The 25,556-nt window shown below is 38.2% G+C and overlaps 1 protein-coding gene across 5 annotated transcripts in view; it reads right to left on the bottom strand.

Moving 5' to 3' along the window:
• Positions 1-2,438: 2,438 nt before the first annotated feature.
• Positions 2,439-25,556, bottom strand: part of NHLRC2 (NHL repeat containing 2) — a 40,690-nt gene continuing 17,572 nt past the window's right edge. For 2 of the 5 annotated variants that reach the window (XM_080621626.1, XM_080621627.1), the window contains exons 6-11: positions 17,950-18,049; positions 17,256-17,487; positions 16,687-16,809; positions 15,325-15,534; positions 13,997-14,222; positions 4,530-12,545 (exon numbers count right to left, since the gene is read on the bottom strand). In XM_080621626.1, coding sequence (XP_080477752.1) covers positions 12,280-12,545; positions 13,997-14,222; positions 15,325-15,534; positions 16,687-16,809; positions 17,256-17,487; positions 17,950-18,049 — 1,157 coding nt within the window. In that variant the 3' untranslated portion in view covers positions 4,530-12,279. Of the gene's footprint in view, positions 3,265-3,479; positions 4,385-4,529; positions 12,546-13,996; positions 14,223-15,324; positions 15,535-16,686; positions 16,810-17,255; positions 17,488-17,949; positions 18,050-25,556 lie in introns of those variants that run through there. The other 3 variants (XR_013957234.1, XM_080621628.1, XM_080621629.1) reach the window with 3 other exon arrangements.

Consider the following 25,556-nt stretch of genomic DNA (forward strand, 5'->3'; position numbering starts at 1 on the left):
ATAACTTTCCTTCAAGACTGTGAGAAGCTTCAGCATGGATTAAATCCAGAAGAATCCTGAACATTTTTTGCTTGCTGCTGTACAAGGTACTCCACAATCTGTTAGCAGAAGGTGGCAAGCAATTACTATGATAGGTTCCTCTGAGTTAGGCTCTTCATGGAAAACAAACGCCTGTCTGCTGTTTCATGCCTGTAAGGTAGTCTCTCCTATTGCTAAGACCAAACCTGTGATATGAAGAGTGCCAGAGGACATCACAAGTGATTAGGTACTGCAGTATGTGAAAGCAAGAGAGACCCAGTACCAAATGTATAAGAAAAATATACAATCTTTTGGTTATAGGGGATATACTTACATAGACCAGAAGCAGGTCACAAAGTTGCTGAGACTCTCCATCCACTAATACATAACATGTTTGTAAAATCAGCAAACTTGCTGTATATCAGAAGAAAGATGCTTACATGTACATAAAATATACCATCCATCCTACTCCACTTCTCTGGGTAAAGTTCTCTATTCTTCCCATATTTCATGCACTTCCATGTAATTCGACCCTACTGTGAAGAGAATCATCCTATTCAGCATCCTCAAGTAAATAAAAAGTTTTAATCCCCTGCTAGTTTAAATTCGTAACTAATCCCGTTATGATTCAGTAAATGTTTCATTTTACACTTGAATTTGTGAGGTAAATTTTGTCTCTCTTTACTAGAGACTTAATTTCTGAGTGTCCCAGTACATCCTCTACACCTTCCTCATATGGTCAAAGAAGTTCTGTCACATGCACCTCCTTTGGTTTGAATCTGTGATAACAACAGCACTTTGTAGCACTTCCACTGAACGAGCACAGCAAAAATGCTAATTAAATCCATCTTCACTCAACTACATAAAGAGAAATGCAAATGATGGGTATCTCAGGAGCCCCCAGCAAATTTCCCTTGGATTTAACTGCTGTTTAGGCACCGATGCTCCTACGCACTGCTTGGCACATTTCACTTTTATATACTTTCCTGTGATTCCAATTGCTGAATATATTAAGATACTGAAAACCAGCTACATCTCCCATGCTTAGTGATCTCTGTATTTTAGTATCAACCCCAGATAACAACTGGAAGAGCCAAGGCCTTGACTGTGCTTGCTGCTGACCATTAAACTGCTGACTCTGCTTAACACACGTCATGCTTAACGTGCCGTCACCTTAGACACGGGGTTCAGACCTTCGCTAGGGAAGTGATGTGCTTTGCCAAGCCATGCTGTATAAAGGAGATATTAAACCTGATGTGCGGCCTTCTCGTTAGTAAATAAAGGTGGTGCTGGAACAACTTTTCAGTTCTCAAGGACAGTAATTGCAATGATAGACCTCACTTGGAGTATTGTGTGCAGTTCTGGTGTCCTCAACATAAAAAGGACATGGAAGTGTTGGAACAAGTCCAGAGGAGGGCCACAAGGATGATCAGGGGCTGGAGCACCTCCTGTATGAAGATAGGCTGAGAAAGTTGGGGCTGTTCAGCCTGGAGAAGAGAAGGCTGCGTGGAGACCTCATAGCAGCCTTCCAGTATCTGAAGGGGGCCTACAGGGATGCTGGGGAGGGACTCTTCATCAGGGACTGTAGTGACAGGACAAGGGGTAACGGGTTCAAACTTCAACAGGGGAAGTTTAGATTGGATCTAAGGAAGAAATTCTTTACTGTGAGGGCGGTGAGGCACTGGAATGGGTTGCCCAGGGAGGTTGTGAATGCTTCATCCTTGGCGGTGCTCAAGGCCAGGTTGGATGAGGCCTTGGGTGACATGGTTTAGTGTGAGGTGTCCCTGCCCATGGCAGGGGTTTGGAACTGGATGATCTTAAGGTCCTTTCCAACCCTAACTATTCTGTGATTCTATAGCTTCAAAGATTAGAAAAAACACTGCAGTTCCACCGTGGATGGAATTCACAAGTGAACACACAGCACAAGGGTAGATTTGACTAAACAATTTGGTTTCACTGAGGCATCCTCTTCATTAGTATGTAACTACTCCTCCATATTGCAGCTTTGTTCAGCTTTGGAAAATACACCCACTATTTACAGCCTGTTGTTAGGAGCTCTGAGCACTGGTAAGCCCACATACTCTGGGCTCAGGGGAGATTGAACAACTATGGAGAGATGTCCTGGGTTCAGCAGCAGCAGTCATTTTTTCTCCTTCTTAGTGTCTGGTGCAGTGCTGTGGTTTTGACTTTTGGCCTGGGAATAATACTGATAAAGCCGATGTTTTCAGTTGCTGGTCAGAATGTTTACCCTGACCAAGGACTTTGTGAGTCTCATGCTCTGCCTGGGAGGAGGGGAAGCCGGGAGGAAGCAGGGACAGGACACCTGACCCAAACTAGCCAAAGAGGTATTCCATACCACAGCACGTCATGCCCAGGATGTAGAACTGAGAGTTCCCGAAGGGCTAGAACACTGCTGGGTGGGGGAGTTATCAGTCAGCAGGTGGTGAGGTGTTGTATTCTCTTCCCTTGTTATTTCCTTTATCATTATTATTATTAGTGGTAGCAGTAGTGATTTGTGTTATACCTTAGTTACTGAACTGTTCTTATCTCAACCCGTGGGAGTTGCATTCTTTCGATTTTCCTCCCCGTCCCTCCAGGAGTGGGGGGAAGAAAGGATGGGGGGGGGAAGTAGACTGCGTGGTTCTAATTTACGGCCTGGGCTTAAATCATGACAAGAGATTTAGCTAAGTGTTACAACCTGCTAACGCTTTCCTAAAGAAAGAAAGAAATACCAGGTGTTGCTATAACAGTACTTTAGGAAGTTACTCTTACACTTGTAGGCTGAAATCCTCACCTCTGCTTCGATTTCTGTGCTTAAGGAAGAGGGCAAAGGAGAACAAAGCAGCTCTAGGAAGCCCAGTTATAGGGTGGGTAGAATTGCAACAGAGCCATCAGGCAGCATTTTCAGTTCCTGGTTGGACTGTGTGCATGAAATACCAGGGTGACAGGCAGAAAAGATAAAACTCAGATGATGCAGCAGGGTCATGATTTTGAACAGCCACAGGAAACTGCTTCAGATGGGAAGGGCAGGGCAGGGAGAGACACACTGAAAGCTCCATCTACCCAGTCTCCGGGCAAGTTCCTCTTGGCAGGAGATTGCAGAATCCCTTGCAATAACAAGAAAATATCTTGGCCCTGTTGATGTCTTTCACATGAAAGGCTCCTTTCCCTTGACTTTAGACCAACCTAATTAATTGTTTCCTAGAGCAGCGACGTTGTGACCACCTGGCAGTGCCTCCCTGGCTTCTGTCAAGACACATAAATCCAGCTCAGTCACACAAATGCCATTATACACACAAGCATCACACATTTGTTTGCACATAGAATGTACAAGTCTGTGTATGTACAGGCTTGTTGTTTGAAGAGTACTTAGAGAAAAATAGGGGGAGAAAGTGTCATTTCAGAGCGGGTGAACTTTCAGCTTTATGACACAAGGCAAATGGTCACTGAGATGCTGAGAGATGACATGACCCTGCCTAATCTAGCTGAGGCTTGGCAGAGGCTTTAGTTGCATTTTATAACAAAACATAGAAATTGCAAATAGATTTGTTGGAATGTTTGTCAGATTCAAACTCATTACATCAGGCTAAGCTGAATATATTTAATCTGGATGGAAATCCAAGAAAGCAGAGGTTTAAAAGTAGCATGTATAAATGTTTCAAATATTTGAATAGATACAAGGAATAATCTTTAGCAAAGGAGGAAAAAAAACCCTAGACGGATACACTATTGTTGCTGGGGCTGTCCTATAGCAGATATGCCAGAATTTTTGGCATTCCATGCTTTCATCAATGATAAATCACTGTATCAATAAAAATACGCTGAGCACCATAAATAAGGTATTATCTTCATAGGTATGTTGGTACTAGTCCTCAGCAGTATTGGTGCACATGAGAAGCCTGTATTAGTTAGTACTCTGCGTCCATATGTTCTTAGTGAAAGATGCAAAACTGTTATCCAAGTAAAACAATTAAAACAAACAGTTGTTTGTTTTAGAAGCTGTTGTTGAAATATGGTTCAACCATAATTATTTACTTTAAACAGGTACCCACACACTGCAAACTGTGGCACAGTTTAGCTGCAGTAACATGGTTAACAAACAGTGCTTCAAAGCGGAGCTCAATGCCACAAGATCTGTTGCAGTTGCTAAGCTTGCTCTGGGATAAACTGAAGGTTACAAACCAGTTGGTCACTGATTCACGCAGCACACCATTTCTCATCTCTCTTGTCTGCAGAAATGGAAGAAAACCAGATCTTTGGTTTTCAGACCACTGGGTAACCTGGAAGCTGGGGACTCCTCATGACTGCATGCTTTACCAGCCCTCAGGTCACCAAATGGCTGTCTGACATCCACGACCGCAGAGCCCTGTGGGAAAGGGAGTGTGAAACCAAAAGGACTTGTTAATTAAAGGATTTTAATCCAGCTGTAACCCCTTACGGCAGATGCATTTCATAACTCCCACATCTACGGGCATGTAAAGATTGACACAGAAAGCCAGCTTTGACAGAAAAGATAAAATGCTCAATGTTTATTTTTCCATGAAAAAGCTTTACAAGGGAAAAGAGGTTCCACAGGAGAAAGAGGACATTCTTTAATCACTGTTTATTTGATGAATTGATATCCAAGGCTGACATTTCTTCTACAGTGTATTTATTTGTTCTCATAATATTACAGGACATTTACCTTTTAGTTAAAAAGGATCACAATCCATGAATATTGTTAAGAACACTATTAGGCAATGCTGTATATGAAGAATTTACACAATCTACATCAGCTGTAGATGAGGTGCCTTCAGTTTTAATTCTTCACATATTTCGTAGCAACAAATATAAACCACATCTTTTAAATGTTCAGACATCTGAAAGGCTTTGCATCACACGCAATGGAAAAACAGAGGTTTAGTATCTCAAAGAGCAGACAGAAATATTCCAGTGTCCACAAAGTAACACTGAAGTTCTCAAGGAAGAAGAAAAAATCCCCCCTTTTCCCTTAAACCATATGGAGGCATTTATTAAGGTGTTAAGTGCTCAAATGTGACTTTCTTCACTAGTGTTATACTGCTGCGATTTCTACACTCCCCAGCATCAGAACCTAAATGCAGTTACATGGTTCACAGTGAGAAAAGCTGACCCTTCCTAGCTGCCCCTACACACAACCTTCTGCCATTTAAAGAATCCTTGCTGATCTGTACAACAGGGTAAAAAAACCCAACCAAACAAAACAGAGACCAACCCTGTACCCCTCAAATACCAAGAAGCATCACCCTCACCCTTTCAGAGCACTGCATGTTTTGCCTTCCATCTCACTGAATTTCAAGCTGTTCGAAATCTCCCTGCCAAGTTTGTTCTGAAGCCTACAGAAGAGGTAACAACAGTTTCAGAAGTAAGTTCACAAGATGGAGAAACAACCCCCAAACAACAAAATAACATTTTGAAGTACTTTGTAAGAAGAGTATTTTGAACTATACGCACCTTGATTTCGACTTAATTCACAAAACATGAAGAGAACTCTTCAGTTTCAGAATTAGTAGAATTAAAATCCTGAAAACTTGCAAACCATGAAGGTCAAATATCTTATTTCAATCAGTACTCCAGCATTTCTGTGAAGATGTACTTTCAAGTATTGTTATGGAAGGCACTGATTTCTTCCTTCAGCCAGCACGATGTAATTAAAACACGGAATTTCTGTCACACTGGGCTGAAATCCTGGCCCTAAAGATGTCTGCTGCTAACCTTGGAAAATCTGGATTTCACCCAGTTGCAGTTTTACAACTACCTTCATTTATTCTTTCTCCTTAATTAATTTCTCTATAAAATCACACAGATCCACCAGAGGTTTTAATGACACAATGATTAATGGTACACTAATGGCAGCAATTTTACAGAAGAGACAGTTTTAATTGCACCAATTCTCCTTGAAAAGTGAAATTCGATAGCTTAGAAATTAAATATTCAAAAAATGAAACATTCTGCAATTCTGTTCCTTCACTCTTCTGTCAATTCAAAATTGTTAAGAACTGGAAGCCAGTTATTTGATAAAGGCAATGCTCAGGACAGATGCCTTGAATGTATGGTTCATACACAGGTATTTCAGTTTAATCAAGAGCTTGAAAAACAAGCTCTTATTTTTCAAACAACATGAATGTAAAATCAAACCACGAATTGTTGCTTTGCTTTCTATGAAGTCTGACAAGGGCCAGATGGGTTGAGTTTCTTAATACTTAGGCAAAAGGGGAAATAACACAGTGTGTAATATTGCTCTTCTGAGGCATGCTGAGTAGAGAGCATTACCTTAAGGTAGACTTATGAACAGAATTTTGTAAATGGGGTTTCTTTATCTTAAAATTGTCAATGTTTCAAAGGAACTAGGCAAGACTTGATAAATACTTGCAATTCTTTTCCTTAGTCCTACAGCCTGCAGTTGGACAAAAAGTCCTCTGGTGTGTTTGAAAGCAAGGAACTAGCCAAGAGGAACACTGAGCAACAAGTAATTATAGCTACACAAACATTCCTCAACTTATATCCTAGGTTTCTACCTTTACAGTTGTGACAAAAGTCTGTTCCACTGATAATAATTAAGCACATAATTAAGACAGCAAATTACATAACAGCCAAAGTATTTAATCTATAGGATCAAAGTTTCCTGAAATCAAGAGACATCAAAATCACGGCACAGGGCACTCAAGTTTGATGGGATGCTCTGAGAGATCTAAAAATAACCTCAGGACCTCACTGGACACGGCCAGAGGTAAAGGTAAAAATTTTGACAGTAGTTGCGTAAGTGTTAAGGTTGACGAAGCTGACCTGAGGACATAACCTTATTCTAATGCTACCTAGAATCACGGGGTAGGTGCTGATAGGTCCTAGAACCCAGTAACTATTATCAGATTATCTTAAGATATCTGAAGGGGGCCTACAAGGATGCCGGAGAGGGACTCTTCATCAGGGACTGTACAGACAGGACAAGAGGGAATGGGTTTAAATTTAAACAGGGAAATTTCAGGTTAGATGTAAGTTCTTTACTGTGAGGGTGGTGAGGCACTGAAACAGGTTGCCCAAAGAAGCGGGAAATGCTCCATCCCTGGCAGTGTGTTCAAGGCCAGGTTGGACAGTCTTGGGTGTCCCTGCCCATGGCAGGGGGGTTGGAGCTAGATGATCTTCAGGTCCTTTCCAACCCTAACTATTCTATGATTCTATGACATGGTCTAGTGTGAGATGTCCCTGTCCATGGCAGGGGGTTGGAACTGAATGATCTTAAGGTTCTTTCCAACCCAAGCCATTCTATGATTATACGATTCTATGACAAAGAAACTAAGGTAAACTCGGGAACTCAGACACAGGTGTGCTGAATCCTGAAAGGGAATGAATCCTGATCCTTAATGATAGGAGTGATTTTACATATGGTAGTACAAAAACTATAAAATACAGAACAGATGCTTCTGATGGAATTCAAATTGGGTTACATGAACATAACAGAATGTAAAATATTAGAAATATCATTTCTAAATTAATGATTTGCTGTAGACTACAAAGACAGATGAGGTGGTTTAATTAAAAAATAACCAGGTCTCACATTTTCAACAACTGTCTCCAACTAATTGCCACTATTCTTTCCCTGCTTGGGACAGGGAAGCTCTAATCCCTGACAACTGATTTCAATGAAAATTATAATGGTTAATTCTAAATGCTAAATGTTTAATTAAAATTACTGATACGTGTTAGCAGTTTTATTAACAACTGAACTGGCAGATTTGAGTGGAGACTTAGCGGAGGGTGGTTGATAAGCTGCTGTGCATGGTAAATTCTCCTCAGCTAGCACAACTGCAGCCTGGAGGACAAATATACACAACGTGTCACAGCATCTCTCACACATTATACAAGGTGAGCTGCAATACGAAGTTTATGAACACACTTCTGTGGGAGTTAGCTGCAATGTGCCTTTGAGGTAAGTCATAATGAATAACAGTGATTTTTAAATATTACAGATCTTAAGAATGCACATAAATTTCTGCTATTGTCTGCAAAACTATAAGCCATTTTAAACTAGATATATCACTCATAACTCTACAAATTCAGACATTTAAAGCTTCCATGTATGTAGAAAACCTTGTTAGGAATAAAAAAATCAAGAAAAATTGTGATCAATAATACAATTCTATTTGCTAAAATAAATAGTAATTAAAGGAACAGAAGGACATGCCCCTGCACGAGAAGGAAAGTCACTTCATTCTGATCATCCCCCTCCTCTGAGCAAGAGATACAGTTTTACCCATAGTTTTAGCTACAAGATTTGCCCACTGGAATAAAAAAAGTACATTAAGAATATATACAAAATACTGGAAGCCATATGCACCTTTTCTCATGCTAAGAAGATAAGGCATCTATATGATGGTATAAAACCACTTTCTCATGTATTACTCATCTGGTCTGTATTTGCTCTGTATCACACTACATCTCCAAGTGGGAGATACGAGCGACAAAACACAAACTATGAAGAAGTGCATCCAGTAGAAAAACACAAAATTATATGTGAGAATCTAACAAAAAAAGGAATCAACTGAAAATGCACGCATAAAATATGTGCCCATCAATTGGTTTACACAGCCAGCATCCCTTCCCTTCCTTCAACAAAAGGGAACAAACTAAGGAAAGACACTACCAATTCAAACAACATGAAGAAGCTATTAAAACACACTGCACTTCCTCTTCCAAACCACATCATCTTTTTCCTAGTCTAACGAAGAATATTGTATGGTAATTAAATAAAAAATTTAAAAGCATCTCATGGAGCTATTAATATATTCACTGAAACCCAAAAGCTGTTCCAGAAAAGCAAACACTACATCTAAAAGCTGCAAATGCCACTGAACTTGTTTCCATTATACAATACAACCACGGCCAATATTCTTTAGGGATTTGCTAGAGTAATTCATTACTTTATTAATGTCTGATGCAAAAGCTATTAAGGTCAGCTGAAAGACGTATTTTGAAAAGGTTTTCAATTACTTATTTTTACTGCAAGATGCAAATCTGGGAGTGCTGAGCAATACCAACCTACTTAGAATTTTTATATCAGGAACCACTAATAAACTGGATTACCATACAGAGAGTCATCAATACACCTAATTTTTGTCAGTATTTTGACAGAGTAGTAACAGTTCCTATCTTTCTGAATCATATTTTGAAGACACTGCCTGGTACTTAACTGAAATAAATTTCTGTAACCTGTACATGCTATTCTGTTTGACTATCTGGTTACATTGACAGCACTTGTTGCTTTACCGTAACAGCATTTTGTAAACCCTACAGGAACCAATGGAAATAAGTATCCCTAAACATCATAAGCTTCTAAACTCCGTTTTTTTCTAATTATAGAGCATTCAAATGTCTGCACACCACAAGTGAAACAGGAGCGACTCCAGGAATGTGTATGGTATTCCTTGGACAAAGAAAGCATAGTGTTAGGCTATACGATGAAAGGCCAATCACAGCAAACACGCAGACAGAGCAAGGAGCAGAAGAACCCCTGTAACCTCATCAGCAAGAACTGGAGCACAATGAGCTGCATCTAATACAATGAAGGCGAACAATTAAAGCAGTGTCCCTTTGTGAAACCCACTGACTCAGGAAAAGCAGCTATGAGTGAGAGGAAAGCATTTTGGGATATACAGCTTTTGTTTGTAAATAGCGGTTGCGTGTCTTTTTGAGACACACCATCTTTTTTGAGATAGCACCACACTTTCTGCCTCTGCCTCCCATCACTGGACACTTTAAAGATTCGGCTGGACAGGGTGCTGGGACATCTAGTTTGGGTCATGCTTTGCCTAGAAAAGTCGGACCAGATGATCCATGAGGTCCCTTCCAACCTGGTATTCTATGATTCATGATTTAAAGGTCCTTTACAGTTTGATCCTGGACTTCAGCTTGATCCCACTGTTGATACTCCTAGATAGTATCAACAATTCTCAATAAACTTACAGTGGTTCCACATGTGTCTACGTACAGTGACTAAAAGTTGAAACAAAAAGGGTATGACACTTAAACATTCATGTATGTACATTTAGAAAGAAAACATATCTACAATACTATATTCAAACATTACACACCATAGTTAAATAAAGTTAGGAATACACAGTCTTTCCCCTACAGCAACACATTAATTAAAAAGTCGATAAGCAGACAGATTTGTTGACTTTTGGTTTTCTTTTTTGAGTACTGTAATACAGGCAGAATTTGATGATCTCATCCAATTGAAATAGGCAACTATAATTCAATTCTAGTTCATAATGAGAAAAAAAGCATCTGCTGAATTGCATGGCAAAGACAGCTCTGAAAGTTTGGTTCATTATTCCGAACGTCTGAAACTAAAGCTTGTTTTTTTCAGTAAGCAACAGATAATCTGTGGGCTACCTGGAAGCTGATACAAGGTTTCCTGGCTACTATCCAAAGTGAAGCAAACAAATTCTGAAAGAGTTGTACTGAAGTATAAAAAATCATAAATGCCCAATTCAGTTTCTCTACCTTCATCTTTCCAATAGCATTTGCAATCTGTGAACAAAGTAGCAAAGCTGTCTCCTTCTTCAAAATGGCATGTGAGAATTGAAAGCTTTACCCAAAGGAGCTGAAACATTGACTTAGAAAAGCTGCTTAAAAAACAAACACAAGAAAAATAATAGTCCAGCCCTTGCCTTGCTGACAGGTGAGATAATAACCATTTCTGGTAGTACAGAGAACTTGCAGATAGACTGGCATTTCAATGGAAGGAAGAACCACCCCAGTCTGCACGGTTCCCTTAAAACAAAAGCCTTCGGGTTCATGACCAACATTTCAGTCAGCCTTTAAGTAGGAAAGAGCCACAACAAATCATACTGGGGTATGACACCTGACAGGTGCCAGGAACAGCGGTGATTAGAACAGACTATAGAAAAATTCTTTCACTACTGTACGTCATACCGTATGTGAAAATACTACCTTCAAACTTCAAACAAAATCATCTTCTCAGAACTGATCCTCATGACCTGAGCAGAGAGCCTCATCCAATTGCCACCTCAGCACTGAGGAAACTCTTCAAGTAAAAAACTTGCACTCCCTCCTTGTATTTCTACTACCTACTGTGGCAAACTAAAGTAATGTTACTTGCAAAACATTACTGACCAAAGGCAGAATTTTGTAATGCAGTTTTAAAGCACCTTACTCAAATATTAGGTTTTTCTAGCAAAAAGAACATGAATGCAAATAATCCACTATTATAGTTCCATCTCAGTGGCCACTATTACAAATGGAAGGACTAACAGTGACTTCAAGAGACTTCTGAATCAGACTTCAAGAGTATAATATTCTCCTTAATATTATGTATTTGCAAGACAAAAGTCTTCAGAGAACTCTTTATAGAGAAATCATAAAAGTAGTAAAGTGATTCACCCTGCTTGAAATAGCTGACATTTCATTTTTGCAGTTCAGATATTCAAACTTTATCTCCCACTTATTATAAAATGTAAATTGGTATGTATCAGAAAAACTCCAGCATGGTTCCGTGGGGTTTTTCTTTATATATATACACATTAGAGAGGCACATTCTTTGTTAGAAATCAGCAGGAAATTCTTCTGTAGGAACTTGAACACTTCCCTTTCACAGAAATTTTTCCATGAAACTATGCTCTTCACATAAGGCAGTCGTATGTAGTTAAGCAAAACACTCAGTTTGCATAAAATTAGAACCACAATTAGCTTATGATCTATTTTCAAAATACATGTGTCATCAATTCCACTACAGAAAAATAAGCAAGATACCTCTTTTACAGCCTGGAGAAGGAAACTATTCATTTTGACATTCTATTAAAATTTAGTAAGGGCACAAATGGAATTTGTAACTTGTTAGGACAAAATGATCTAGCTCTTCTAACAGTAGATACAGTGCAAAGACTTTCTTACAGTAACATCACAAAGTAACACCAGGTCTTTCAAAGGGACTCTAGCAATTGTTGCTCATTGCTTAGAATGGCATATATCCAACATATTCACAATTGGCAACGGAGCCTAGAGTATTACAATTTTATTGCTGCTACTGTAATGAAGTGAGGTTGTGATGATTAATTTTCACATTACGCTGTAGGAAACTCAATTCATTTTATGAAGTTTATTATTTCTTAGCTTTGTCATAAGCTCCAAGAAAATTAAAAATAGAGAAAAGTTACCTATTTGCATTTTCTCCTATAGAAATGACGGATACTAAAATAAAGTATGAAATTAGCTGGCTTCAGGTTAGTTACTTAAAAACGTGTGTATCAGTTCAACTTGAGTCAAGCTGCCTTGGTTTGTACTAGCTATATGTAAAGGCTGATTGAATGAGATTCCTTTCATCATACAAGCACTGCTACCTTTGCTGCAATAGTAGAGGCACACTTTGATAGCCAGGATAGCTTCAGCTGACAGACAGCTCCCTGGTAACTGAAAGGGAATGACAGTTTGACAGGAAATATCCTTTATTTCTCCAGACAGAAGCTGTCCTGGAAGCAACCAGGTATTACCTGTAAAAGAACAAGAAGTCTTATGATTAAGATATTTAACACCATGCCTGAAACCTGCAGAACATACTAATTTTACCTATAAGACAACATGGACTTCCCATACGCAACATTAGGAGAAATTTTCCTCCTGATTTTTCCAGTTGTGGACAATAATAGGAAAGTAATGTACAGATGCTTCTAGCAGTCATGTAAGGATGGAGAGATAGATAGCTCTGCTTCAGAACTATAAGCATACATACAGTAGAATCACAGAATAGTTAGGGTTACAAAGGACCTTAAGATCATCTAGTAGATCTTACTTAAAGGCACTGGATCTATAATTTCTCCTATATGTTCTTCAGAGGATATTAAAATCTATTCTGAGATATGCAAGCAAAACTCCTTAAATTAACAAGTTTCTATACATCTGTATCAAATACTCCAGGCAAGATATTTGCCATACATGCAGGTAAATGATGGCATTTCCAAACAGAAGTGCTAGTTTTATGAGTGGGCTGCTGCAATTTAGCAGGCTGTTAGAACAGACTTTTGAGTTTCACATTTATTTAAATATGTAAGAGTACGTGAGCTGAAAAATGAACTGCACAATAAATGTACCTAGCTCCTTGCATTGTACTCTGTATTTTACTGTGAGTGAGATGGATGAAGTGCTCTTTTTGGCATTTTTCAGAAAATACCTAGAAGTTGGCTCTAGGATTTATGAGCTTGAAATGACTTGCTGAGGTTAGGTCGCTTATACTCTCCAATTTTACTAGCACTTGAAGCAATCACATATAACTTTGCTTCAACAACATTTGGAGATTCTCTAGCCAAAAAGTGTGCTGACTCTCCTAGAAATAAGACTATTTGTACTCCAAAAGCACAAACTGGGATGAGAAACTACTTTAAATCATAAGGCATATAAACAAATTATAGTGCCTGTACGACATTTGTCGACTGCTTTTAAAAGCAGAAATATGAACATATCAATTATAACAAAGTAGGTTTAAAGTGGTTAGGTATAAATGTACCTCAAATACTTTTCTGGAAGAGACAAAAGCACAAAAAAGGAATCTCTTTCAGAGTATGCTACAGCTTCAAGGTGAGCTTTCTGAAACAGGCAGTAAGGCTGGGATAAGCTGTTCATAGAGACAAAATGGAGACGGCAAGCCCTCACTGGCAGCTTATTCCAAGAAAGTAAAAGCAAATAAAGATAATGCAGCAGGTATTAATTCAAGCAAAAGACAGCTTATCAGGTGTTTTGGGTTTTTTTAATCTTCACACTCCAGCTGTTAAATGTATCAACTCTAAATAACATGTACTGCATCACAAGGTCAAACAGGAACACAGGACTGGGAGGGACATTCAGATTCATCAGGCTGAGATCCATGTATTGCAGGCACATCATGATATAACCCACTTTGTGTCACACCTACTCCTGTTCAACTAATAAAAGGACACAGGCACTTTACCTTCTGCTGTGATAAACCAGGAGTTGGGTGCTTCTTCATTCAGTTTTGAATCTGGAGGAAGAGTCAGCTTTAATAAAAACTGAATTGTCTGGCCAGGAGCTACTGTTAGTGAAGGAAGCTGAACATTTGATGCAGATTTAGGCAGCTTTGGAAGGCTTGTCATTCGCTCCCTTTGCACAGGCAGGTTATCTGGAACATCGCCTGCTTCTGGATTCAGGATAGGCAACTATCAGTGGAAATCAAACAAAGTATTTATTTGTACTGAAAGCAAAGAGGCTTTCACAATGCAATCATAGTTTCGAAGCTGACATGGACTAGGAAAACTAACACATGATAATATGGCTACTGGACTAAAACTTTGTGACTGTAACAATCCTGTATCGACAAAGACAAGAACAAAATGCTTTTTGAAAACTAGTATTAATAACTTAGTATTAAATCCACAAAATTAAAAATTAAATCCACAAAAAAAACCTAGTATTGAAAACTCAGTATTAAATCCACAACTACTTTAGAGCATCCTTTAATTTAAAATTTTAACAGTTGAATTGTATTTTTACTTTAAATAAAATTTATAAGTATTTTCTTCTAATCTGGTGGTAAGCTGCATGCTTCAGTAACAAAATCTAAGATTTTTGCCATGCAGATTGCACAGTAAGGGATAATTTCCCAAAAAAGCCATCAACATATTATATGACAGGAGAATTCAAACACACGTTACAATCTGTACTATTAAATGCAAGAAACACACAGGATGACAGTTGAACCATTATGTCTCATACAGATATATGTTTACATGAAAACATTAAGACACAGTGCCATTGTAAGATGAATAGCAGCATGAATTTGTTTTGCCTTCATGTTTACATGCAAATACAGCACTGCTCAATTATGACAGTGGTTTGATTTGACAACTTGGAAGCCTGCTATGTATCCCACTTCAAGTCACTGACCCCCAAAAATCATCCCCTTCAGCTTAATTACAGGACTTAGTAACTGATTTCAACCTCCACTTGTTACAAAGCGCTCATAAAATCCTTCTCATACTGAAAAACTGGGCTGCATTTTTTAATAACTCACATTTCTGCACTGCCTTTTTCTAGAGGATCATTTTCTGTTTTCATGCAAAAAATGTCTTTCCAAAGACTAAGCTTTCAACAACTGTGCTCTCGTAACAACAGGCAAACTTTAGTTGTCAGCTCATCACAAAACATTCTGTGAATATAGCTACTGTATGCTATATGATTTTTATACTACTTGCTAAAGCCTGCAATAGCAATTTGTATCAAGAAACACCACTATCGGACTGTCAAATAAGTATTACTTGCCATGGAAAGAATTTTTGTTTCCAAATCCAGCACTTTGATCTGATGATTATTTGTGTCTGCGACATACATCAAGCGGCCATTTTCTTCAACACACAAACCTCCTGGTTCATTAAATGTTGACTGTGTAAAGCTGGACCCAATGACGTTGCTTGCTTCTCCCGTGCCCGCCAGGGTAGCACAGTTCTTCATCTTGGGATCTACAACCTTAATCTAGGATAAAAACAGTAGCAAAAAAAACTTCTCTGAAAAAAACTCACCAAGGTTTAGCTCTGCATTATCTTATGCCCCACATTTTCAGAAGCCAGCATGAACTTTCAGTACCTTAGCTACCAGCAGTGTGTCCTAGAATCTAAGTTATCATACTTTATCAAATGACATGTCCCATTATTCTGCCCCCCATTCCCTGCTGGACTCTTCTTCCTTTGGTCTTCATTGAGTGCTCCCTTTCATAATATCGAAAGCAAATAATCCTCTGCTATAAAAGTACGCTGAATGGCTTGTTTTTCCAATGTGTATTGCCTTTCTGGAATCATTTCCACAAGAGTAACAGCATAACAAAACTGGCATAATATTTTTTAACCCCCCAAAATAGGTGATTTTTTTCCTTAAAACAATAGTAAAAAAGTTAATAATGCTTTATACAATACCTGAAACAAAAATTCTTTTGCCATGTCATTTTCAATAAGCACTTAGTGTTACATACTTTATTCTTCAAATTAGAACAAATCACTTTTCTTTTAATGCACTTAATCAATATGCAGTTAACAACCTGTCATGGTTTAAGCGTGGTTTAAGGACACAACCTTCTAAGCATGAAAGCTTATACAACACTGCATAAGAACAATCATGCAAAACAATCTCAATTATTTCGGAGTTCCACGGGGACAACCCACAATACATCTTCTCCAAACTTGGGTGGCTTTTTTAAGGGAAAAGCAAGTCTTCTTGTTCTCCTGGTTTTATCAGACCTGCAGTATTCCTGACTAAGGACTTTAGTTCTTTTCCTCTAGGTCAGCATCTTCAGGAGGAGGTACGTAAAGGGTCTTCAGTCCAAACTGTAACTTGAAATTCATCTTCTCCAAGAGACCATCATATCAATACAAAAGCATGTGATACCAAATTGATGGTAAAGAGAGGAACCCACAAGTGAAGGAACCCCCAAAGGAACTCATACTCACATTGTATGAGGCATTTCTGCCCATGGCAGGGGGCTGGAACTAGATGATCTTAAGGTCCTTTCCAACCCAAACCATTCCATGATTCTATGACTTGTTTCCTCAGCTTAACTGAACCAAGCACGATCTTTGCATGTTCCTAAAATAATTCTTTGTACTGTTAAAATACAAGCTCCTATATACTTACTTTATGATTGTAGGAATCTGCCACATACAGCAGTTTTCTTTTCTTGTCCCACGTTACTCCTAAGGGATGCTGCAGCTTTGCATTTATGCCTGCTCCATCCACATCACCAAAGGCAAACAAATTCTGAAAGAGTGTTATTAATACATTTGCTTATTCAACGTTGACATGAATTTAAATGATTGTAATTAAATGGAAATTCACTGACTTTAAAAAAAAATCAAGACAACTTCAAAACAAGGATACTGAAAACTGGGAAGTGTGGATGCTAACCATGAAAATGGAAACTCTCACATTTAAACTTGCAGTATGATTCCAGCTGGCTTTAGTGACCACACAATGCTGAAATGAGCTGGCTATTTAAAAATAAGTGAAGTAATTTCTTATCCAAGGAGCATCAATCTGCACCACAACCTGAGTGTCACAACTGGCACACATTTGCATTCCAAGCAGTGAAGTTAAGAAACTGATGGCCATGGAAACTGATTTACCCTCTCACCCCAAAAGTGGTTCCTCCAGGTCAGGCTTGAGGAATATTAGTAGGGCAGTGTAGGGAAGTTTGAAGTGATTACCAATGGATCTCTCTCTCCTCCTACAAGGTGCTTCACTGCTCCATCTTTCAGGGAGATGGTTCGCACAGTGCTGCTCTCGCTGTCTGCTACAAAAAGGCAGTTCCATGGTTCCTCAGAAGCCAGAGAGAGACCAGAAGGCTGTGCAAAGCCTGCCTTATGTGGGTACGCGTTGTTTCTGTTCTCCTCATTCCCGCTTCCAGCAAATCGAAGGCAGATTCCTTTCTTTAAATCACTAGAGGAAAACAGTACCCAAGATCAGGAATGAGTCTGAACTACTTCAGACATTATGCATAAACAGAAGCTACAGGACAAGCACTTGTGAGTTATGAAACCAGCTTTACTGCAGCACAGGGAATTATTCAATGCCTTTCTGCTAACTTGTATTTCATCTCAGTATATCATTCCTCACTAGATAATTCAGCAAACGCAATGAAAAGTACCACTCAACTATATGAATATATTCTACCAAGTCACAGTTTTATAGCAAAAGTAACATCTTTAATTCCATCTAAGAGATGTGGGGAAAAAACACGCAGACTTTAAAGGCCGCACAACTTCTAAGTCTAAACAGAAGCAGCAAGCTTCAAGCTACACACAGTCAAGAAAAATTAATTTGATTCTCTCTCTCTTTAGGATTTGAAAGCTGTTTATCAAGACAAACAGCAACTTCACATGTCTCTTATTAGTTGCTTACCTTCCTTTTGGTAGTTTTCCATCTTCCAGCATCAGTGCCCATATCTGGTGAGTGCCTGCCATTGCTATCCATAAAACATCATCTTCCTGGGTCCCTGAAACTTTAAAATGGATGTGTAAAAATGGAAGAAAAAAACTCAACAAACACTTTGGGAATGCTTTGTAAAACAAAGAAATCAACAAATCAATCCTGCTATGCCCTCTACTCCAGCTCACCTTTTCTCATGGGGAAGAAAAAAAACACCCTCAACCAAAAAAAACAGAGCAAGAGGAGAGAAAATGTCTCTATCAAAAATTCTATTTTATTTCTGCTCTCTTTCCAAGATACAAAAATAGTATTTTTAATATCCCTACCTAAGAACAATACTTCAAATGGAATTTGCTCTTCACAACATCTTGCTATTGAGTCCATGTTTCACCTACGATTTTTGGATTCATACTTGCCAGCAAATATGTACTCATCTTTGCTACGCATGATTTGGGCAGTGGGGGACATATGTTTTGGGTTTTTTTACTATGTCAGTGAGAAAATTAGATATTCCAAAAAGCTGCTGGCAGTTGTTTACGGGTTTGGAGAGAAATAAGCATGGCAGTACATTACATACAGAGTACATAACGTTTTTAAGATAAGGGTAACTGATGCTTGTGCGTCATGTAGATTTACACTCTGGAGCACAACTGCTGCTGTCTATTCAAACATCAGATGTGATGTGGGTGATTACTGATTTCCCCTTCCACTATCCATTCAGTTTCCAAGTTGTTCTCCCTATGCACACGTACATGTATTACCACAAATACAAGACACAGATCTGTGCAACAGTGACCTTTTATCAAGAAGTGTTCTACTATGTTTCAAGCAGCTATTTTTTTCAACTCAAAGTATAAAGCTACCATTCACCAATCCAAATCTATAAATTACATGAAGCTTTTCCAGATAATACCTCACTGATAAAATGATACAAATAGAAAGTAAAGAACACGTAAGTGCTCTATAGCTTTAAACACAGCACATTTCAGTGTAAGGAAGAATACATGAAGACAAATTGTGAAAGAGCATTAAAAACCAAGAAACCCAAAAGAAATTTATTTATCTTAGCCTCTTCTGAAAAGGAACAGAAAGTTGACATTTAAAAACCACATTAAAATGTGGACACTTATCTTTCTAAGTGTAGATATTGTATTAGCCTACACACACTGTATACAATCATCTGGTCTAGTCAGAGACAAGATACATTCATTTCTGAATAAATGTATCAGGTATTGGAATAACTAATAGCCACTCAAAAGAAAAATACCTTCAAATTGCTCACAGAAACTTTATTCACGTGAACTTCTAAAACATCTCACAGGTATTTCTGCAAACGATCTAGTGGACACCCCCCCACCACCCTATTTTGGGAGCTTCAAAATAAAAGCAATTCTATGTAAAACGCTTGCAAGCGTTTTAAACCTGAGAAGTTAGTCCAAATCAATGTTCCTAAAACGAAATTACCACCACTCCCCCAACAGAGATCCTGCTGTTTTTCTTTTAATCCTAAACCTTTCCCACTTCACACACTGCAAGAGGGGAAAAAACCATCCTTCTTTCTCCAGAATTAATTTCCTCATACTGTGCGCACGCTTCAGAATAGTACTGGTATGATTTTAACAGTATTTATCTTTAGCCCTTTCTGTTCCCTGGATCAAGACACAAGTTTCTTAGATTGTGGTCAAAGGAACCTGTTGACTCTCTCCTGCACCTCTACGTGGCTCCATTTTTTATGTAAACTAGAGCTCCAAGAATAAAAGCCCAACTTCCAAAGCATCTAAAAGTTTTTTGTTGAGCAGAAAGGTTTGCAAAATGAGTTGGAAACCACACATTTTATGAGTCAGTCACCACAGATGTTACCAAAGTCCTGGGGATGGCAAAACCACCCCAATAAAAAACCCAAACCAAACCACACACCCCCTCACAGTATCACCTTTGATTAGAGGTTGTTTCTAGGAGATCTAAATTGAGAAGATGGACTATGAAATCATTTCACTACTTCCTATGTAGTTCATGTTCAACTTCAGCATTTTATGTTTCCATGATGCACACCTTGCACTCTTCAGATGCTCCTATTTGGAGCACCCCAGAATGAATAATGTTAAAATCACTAGTCAATTCAGAAAGTGAGTTTTTAATCTTGCTATGCTGTGCAGTTCATTATGAGGGATGTCAAAAAGTGCTTTGTTAATTATTTAATATTCACTTCACCCACCAAAGAAATGAAGGAGTAAGGCTTGAACTGAGCACTTTAGAAAGATCTATTCCATTCATCTATTCAAGTTTCTAATTCCAACCACTCAAAACTCCCTTGTGACAGCTATATGTTGAAAAATGGAAAAGGTTTCTTACTTTAGTTCTGCACACTAAAAAGCTTAAATATGAGGCATAGCAAAAAAGTATCAATATTAATTCCAAACTTTACTGAAAATGTAAGATCAATAGAGAGAAAAACTTTTCTTCAACTAGAGAACAAGGCAATAAAAATAAGAGCTCCGTAACCATTATAGATTTTAACGCAACTTAAGTATTTTCTACTGGCTGGCCATTAGAACAAAGAGAACGGATGCAAACATGGAAACAGCACAAGTGTAGTGACTTGTGGAAAATATGTCAGGGCTTTAATAAAAGAAAAAAATATACAAACCCAAAAAACAATGCCTGTAGTTGCACAGCTAAGGTATTTTATCATACAATGGGCCTGACACTACAGAGTTTAATGCTTTATGTTCTGAAGCATAAGACAGAAAATCCTCTTCTATCAGGATACAACACTTAGAGGACATGCCACCATTGTCATCCTTGCACTGTTCTCACATGAGAAGGGGGCCAGAGAGAACCAGCATCCTAAAATTATGTTAGTGCTATCATTATCATAACTCCTTATCATCCTTGAATGGAAAGAATTTATTTTTAAAGAATTTATTATAAAACAACATAAAAGAACAAAGCAATTCTTTTACATTCATTCAATTAAGCACCACATTCCAAACTATCTTGAGCTGTTTCAAAAATCCAGTGCAGTTTCTCCTTATTAGGGTATGTGCTTTCTTATCTTTAGTGCTGCCCCTATCAAAGCAAAGTATGGCTTGCAATTGTGACACACTTATGTTATAAAGATTCACTAATAATGAACTAGGCGTTCCATATTATACTTCAGTTATTATGCAACGATTCAGTTCTTCAATTTATGTATCTGTTGTAAGACTTAACAGACCTATACACAACTTTAAACAGTTCATTAACACTGCTGACCATTAACTGTGAGTCAATCTGGACACACAGAGAAGAGTTGATTTCATAACAGCCAAAGGCAGTATCTGTTTGAAGAGATTCCATTCCCAGGACTACCCACTCTTCCAGCTTCCCTGGCTGGGGACGGCATGCTTACTTCCAGTCTGGGAATTAAAAGCCTGGGAATCAAAGTTAGATTTTGCGGCTGGCACCACTGACATTTTCTAAATAGACTGAAGTTTGAAAATATTATTCTTGTCTACTAACTACAAAAAAAAATAACAAGGAAGAAGTCTGTTGGCACACTCATCCTCTGCAAAATCACAAGTGGCAAAAAGGGCTCCACAGAACACCTTCCAGTTTACAGACAGGCACACTGCCTATGTGCATTTGTGAGTGCAAGTCGCGCCTACGCTGAAGTCAGTGGTAGTTCAGCAAATCTGACTGACAGAACAACTAGAGAATTGTTCTTCTTCAGTGAGACAGAGATAGCAAAGCCCCAAAGGAATGCTTTAGCACTGTCAGTTTGGACTGTTACAAGTACACATCATCCTTTTCGGGGGAGTAAAAATTCATTTTCTTCTTTTTCCTGCGCTACCTCTTTCACATAGTGTTCCATCATGCAAACTGCATTACCCTTTATGAAACAAAATGCTTCTGGAGTTTTCCTCCTTAGTTAACATACCTGCCTTCTCATCGGGGAAATCCCTGGACACAGTAGATACCAAGGGCATGTCATACAATGGGAGGTAACAGGGAGCTAAAAATGGTGACTGTAATTAAATGTTTTCTCTTTCTAACCCTGGCCTTCTGACTGTAATGTCAGTAAATACTTCAGAAAAAAATCTAAAGTAGAAATGACAGTATCTGTTAACATGAAAGAACAGATTTAGATTATTTAGTGTTGGGATACATCACTGTAAGTACAGACAAAGCTAAGTCTGGCTATGCATTTTATTCATTCCTACTTAAGCACAGCAAACATGTACACATGAGGGTACTTGAGCACTGCAGTCTCCCCTGATCCTCAACACACACATTCCATATTCAAAAGCTCTTTCAGCATCAAACGAGAACAGTTAAAAACTGTGTCTCATTCTTAGCCCTGCATGTCTCTGTAAGACTTGTAAAGGATGTTTATTGTCAGCAGCTCTGCATCTGGAATTTTGCATTAAAACCAGTATCTGATACCTCAACTAGTATTCAGAATTCTGACTCGCAGTTTTATCTTTATCATGAGCACAGATTTAATTCACAGAACAAGACTACAGACTGTAGAAAAAGGCAATGAGAAATCATGATTTTAAGTACAAATAACATAACTGAAGACAGTTTCAAGTTATGGACTTCAAAATGTTACTAAGTTTGACATCTGTTAAGATGGTAACTGCTAATTCAAATGCTTCTTTTTACTGTAGAAAGTAATCATCACCATCCATTCTGTCAAGATTTAGAGAAGCCCAATTTACTAGAAGAGTAATCTGTCAAATTAAATTGTGTGGGATTACTGTTGGATATTCAGTCACAACTCTATTACATCCTTATGTTAAGACTTTAGTCTTCATATGTTTCTGTTAAAGGCATGTTTATAGTAAAATACTAACATAAATAACTAATTTCTTGACCTGTTTCTATAGTGAACATGTGAAATAATAATAACTTCTGTTGCTATTGCTATTTGGAAATACAATAAACTCCTTAATTGCTCCGTTTTGGCTTAGAATACAGAATTCGAGCATTCAGTCAACAATTTAACAAGTACAAGGTTCCTGTAGAGATAAAATCTGTTGTGCTGATTGCACAAAAAGCTACTAGTTCTGGAAGTTTATTCCTCCTCAGTTTTCTCTCAAATGTTTAAAGGAAAAAATGACAAGGTCAGGAGCAGGAATGAAAGCTGCTGAGGTTTCACAGAACCCATACCTAAATTGCGCTAGCACATGTGAAAACTTCAGTCGCATTTATTTGTCCCTCTCTGTGATTGTGCCTACAGTATGAAGCTGGTTGACCCACTCAGACAGTATCTAGAATTAAACAGTGTGCTTCAGAAGTCCTCTCAAAGCAAGACTGGGTAATGTCCTGCTTCACTGCAGTCCTTTGCTGTAATGTCTTAATGTCACACTTCTCAAAAGACTTTTTCTCCTTAAACAGTTCTCACATAGGAATAAAATGCTATAATCAGTCTTTCACTTTACTTCAGCCCTATCTTTAATGAAGAAAATACTTTTTCTTTGAAATGCCAAATATTTAAAATAAAAATAATTATTTACAAGTAAATTTAAGATCTAGTTCAACAAGAGAAGTCAGGCAATGCTGTTTCATGTCAGTTATGTCTCTAACACAATTTTCTGTGGAAGTGCACTTCAAGGGCAGATGCAGCCCAAAGCTGAATGGGGTATTTCTGAGTTTATACTTTGCACAGGAAACTGCTAAAGAGATAAGAAGGCCTTTTGCATTCAAATTCTGTATATTGCTATATCATGCAGCCATATTACACAACATACGTTTAGAGTAATTAAAAGTTTTGAGCTGTCTACCACAACGATACGTAACTAATGTCTGATGATTACAAGAGCAGTTCTTTAATTTTCAGCTATTACCAAGGAAAATTCCTTTCACAGGATAGCGAAGGCCAGAGCCCCAATGCCAGAATGAGACTAGCCTAGAAGGAGAAAGAAAGGCAACATGTAGAAAGCATACTTTTAAGATACAGACAGTTCAGACAAAAACAGTTCATACACGGTGTGAGCTCATCCAGGGGGTGGGAACTGCTTATTGCTGAAGTAATTATTGCTTTATTCCTTTGCAAAATTGAGGGAGAATCACCGAAAGTAATTCAGAAAAAAGAAGTGTCTTCCTCTGGAATGTGGTGGTACCAAAGAACCCTCTAGCAGAGACACTCAGAGAGAAAAAAATAATCTTACATACTTTTGCCTTTTAAGGGCTATAAAAATTGTAGCAGTATGATAAGATACAGTACTTTCATTTAAATAATAACTATGTAAAACCTAAATTGACGTAAAAATTTCCAACTAGTTTATTGAAAGCATGGTCAACACTGTTCTTGGGAGTTGCTATAAATAGACTACAATCATGCAATTTAAGACCACATTTTGGAATGTGGATCACACAGTTATGTCACCAAGAGCAGGCCATTGTCCTGTTCCTACCAGCAAGAATGCAGCTATCAAGAACATTTCACGCTCAGATCAACTGTGCATTTAAGTATCACTTGCTTTCAACACCCACTGAATAAAAATAGAAAGGGACAACAGAGAAAGCTAAAAAAAAAAAAACCAGAGTAATTTGATGATGTATTTTTAAGCTGCTGGCCCTCCCCTGTATTTCCTGCACAATCTGTATCACTGCAAACTTCAACACCAACTTCAACAAAGCCAGAACTTAATCCACAGAGTTCATTCAAGAATTTTAAGTGAAGGGTAAAATGCAAGCTCAGTGGCCACAACTGAAGAAATCAATAATAAGGAAGAATACTGTCTGCCTAAACCCTAGTATGTGTTTTATCTCCATTAACTCCCCTACCTTAAAGAGACTTGTGCCAACTTTCTTTTAAAGGGTAATTCACAGTCACTTAATCTCTTTGCCTCAGACTTCGGCATCTGTATAAAATGGGGAAACAAAAGCCTATTATCTCATGGAAATAATATAAGGATGCTTAAAAGCATGCTACTCAGTAGTATCTGTTCTGCATATTAACTTATATGTGCCTTCATAAACTTTTTTTCCCTTCAATATTTTTAATTTCACAACAAACTATAAATTCACATTTCAAAATGCCTCCTCCCTGGAGATATTCAAGAGCTATCTGGAGATAACCCTGGAGAGCATTGTGCTCTGAGTGAACCTGCTTGAGCAGGGAGGTTGGACCAGATGATCCCCAGCCTCAACCATTCTGTGATACTGTAACACATAGTCTAAACTGTGTTAGGAGCAAACACAAGAAATGTCAAGAAATATAAATGATACTGAATTTTCTCTTAAGAGGTAACCTTTCCCTTTGAGACTTTGAGGAAGGTCAGGTCAGCATAAACTGTTCAAGACTACCTAGTGTAGTACATAAACAGCTTAAACATTTAAACTTTTTTTCTCCTCTTCATGTTCTGGATAGCATGGATTTTGCATGTTGAAAGGAAACTCACAAAAGCATCACTTGTTTAAAACATATAAAATCCATACATCTATCTTCTGAAAAGAAAAATATGTTTCTTGTACACCGTGTAAGCTACATAGCTCTAAGGAAAACAGGAAAGTACAGTGTTATTTCCCATATGCCACAGCAGTTAACACAGAAGTCAAACTTACTGTAATAACGCACCTGTGTCGCTGAA

Source organism: Psittacula echo, assembly GCF_963264785.1.
Source record: "Psittacula echo genome assembly, chromosome: 6".
NCBI classification, from domain to species: domain Eukaryota; kingdom Metazoa; phylum Chordata; class Aves; order Psittaciformes; family Psittacidae; genus Psittacula; species Psittacula echo.